The sequence below is a fragment of the Belonocnema kinseyi genome, chromosome 4 (genome assembly GCF_010883055.1).
Source record: "Belonocnema kinseyi isolate 2016_QV_RU_SX_M_011 chromosome 4, B_treatae_v1, whole genome shotgun sequence".
NCBI classification, from domain to species: domain Eukaryota; kingdom Metazoa; phylum Arthropoda; class Insecta; order Hymenoptera; family Cynipidae; genus Belonocnema; species Belonocnema kinseyi.
Genome location: NC_046660.1, coordinates 63,754,973 through 63,756,675, shown reverse-complemented (window position 1 = coordinate 63,756,675; position 1,703 = coordinate 63,754,973). Strand labels below are relative to the sequence as shown.

The window sequence follows — 1,703 nt, the reverse complement described above, 5'->3', positions numbered from 1 at the left end:
GGGATAAAAAAAAGAAAATTTAAAAATAGACATCAAAACTCCAGAATGCAGAGAATTCCATGGATTAAGAAAATGTAAGGGATTGAACAAAATTTAAAGAATGTAAAAAAGTTCAAGTGATTCAAAATATTAAGAGTGCAAAGAATTAAAAAAAAATGCAAAAGACTTTTAAGGAATTCAACAAATTTAGCAAAATTCAAAATAATTCAAAGAATTCAAGAAAGATAAATATCTGAATTCAGGAATACTACAGGAATTCAAGAAAATGAAAGAAATCTTCAAGGGAATTCACAACAATTCCAGTACGAAGAGGCATAATTTGGGATAATTTAAAATTATAATAACATTTTCTATTTAAAAAATAATTAATGTGTTTTTTATTTTAACAAAAAGCGGGGCTGACGCTTGATTATTCCGAGAAATTATACTTAGTTTTGAATGTAAGGAATGAACAGAATAAAAAAAATTTAAAAATAGGAGAACTTTAAAAAAATTCCACAACAATTAAAAAACTCGAGGAATAAAAAAATTTTTTTTTAATAAATAAAGAAATTCAAGCAAATCCAAAAAAAAATAAATAATCAACTTTAAAAGAAAATTCAAGAATTTAAAATCAAATTAAAGGATATGGAATTTAATTCAAGCGAATTGGGCCAGAATCCAAAAATACTTGCGAAGAAGTTAATGAAATTCTAAAAAATGCAAGGAACTTAAAAAGAATCGGAAAACAATCTACTTCTCAAAAGAAGCTTATTTGTGAATTGGACAGAAAAAAACGATTTTTGACAGCATGGCATAATTTATAATATTCGTCTCATAAAATTACAATCCATATAGTTATTGTGATCTGCACAAATATTTTTTATATTATATATAAGTTTCGAGGTACAATTTCAAAATATGGTATTCTTTGGCATACAATTTCACAGAAAAACTGGGGTTTCTATTAGAATTAATTTTTGGCTCCAAAAAATTTTACAAGTTAACTATGGAAATTTTACTTTATAATTTGGATTGTATAATATTGCACAAAAAATTAATGAATAAAGAAATTAAAATTATATACCTCTTAAAAGGATGATCATTCCAATGAAGTGCGACAGTTTTTAAGGTTATGTTCAAAATCTGACGTATTTAACTGTGCATGTACCAAAAAGCGCGGGAAAGTTTAAAATTATATAATATACCCGCGCTTTTCAGCGCATGCGCAGTTGAAAAGTGCGGCACCCGTAATTGGCCGTATATCGAACATCAACGAACTAAAAATGAAAACTCAATAGGACTTCCTTTAGAATCTAAGTTCCAAAGGATGCCAAATTTTACTTGAGCCACGATTTCACGGAACCACTTTTTTATGTGAATTTAGTATTATTTTTATCATGTAGAAGATTCATTTAACAATTTAAACAATATATTCGAGGAAAATAATATTAGGTGTTAAGAAACATAAATATTTTGAGTATAATAATTTGTGTAAGGAAAAAAATCCTTTACTTTCCGAGAAGGATTTTTCTTGTAGCACCGAAACTTTGACCAGACTGAGTTGCTCCTTTGTTGGATCCAGCTTGAAGACCAATCACTGCTTCTCCTGCTCTTAACTGATCTTCCGTGAAATAGCGTTTGTTTTCTTCTGATGGTTTTGGTCCCAAACATGGACCACGCCATTCTGGATGGCGATAAGTCTAAAAGATATAATGTCGAAT

At 28.4% G+C, this 1,703-nt stretch overlaps 1 protein-coding gene across 1 annotated transcript in view; it reads right to left on the bottom strand.

Annotated features, from left to right (window-relative positions):
• Positions 1 to 779: 779 nt before the first annotated feature.
• LOC117171403 (muscle-specific protein 20-like) overlaps positions 780 to 1,703 on the bottom strand; it is a 313,553-nt gene continuing 312,629 nt past the window's right edge. Inside the window, exon 5 of the mRNA XM_033358682.1 lies at positions 780 to 1,682. Coding sequence (XP_033214573.1) covers positions 1,491 to 1,682 — 192 coding nt within the window. The 3' untranslated portion in view covers positions 780 to 1,490. The remainder of the gene's footprint in view (positions 1,683 to 1,703) is intronic.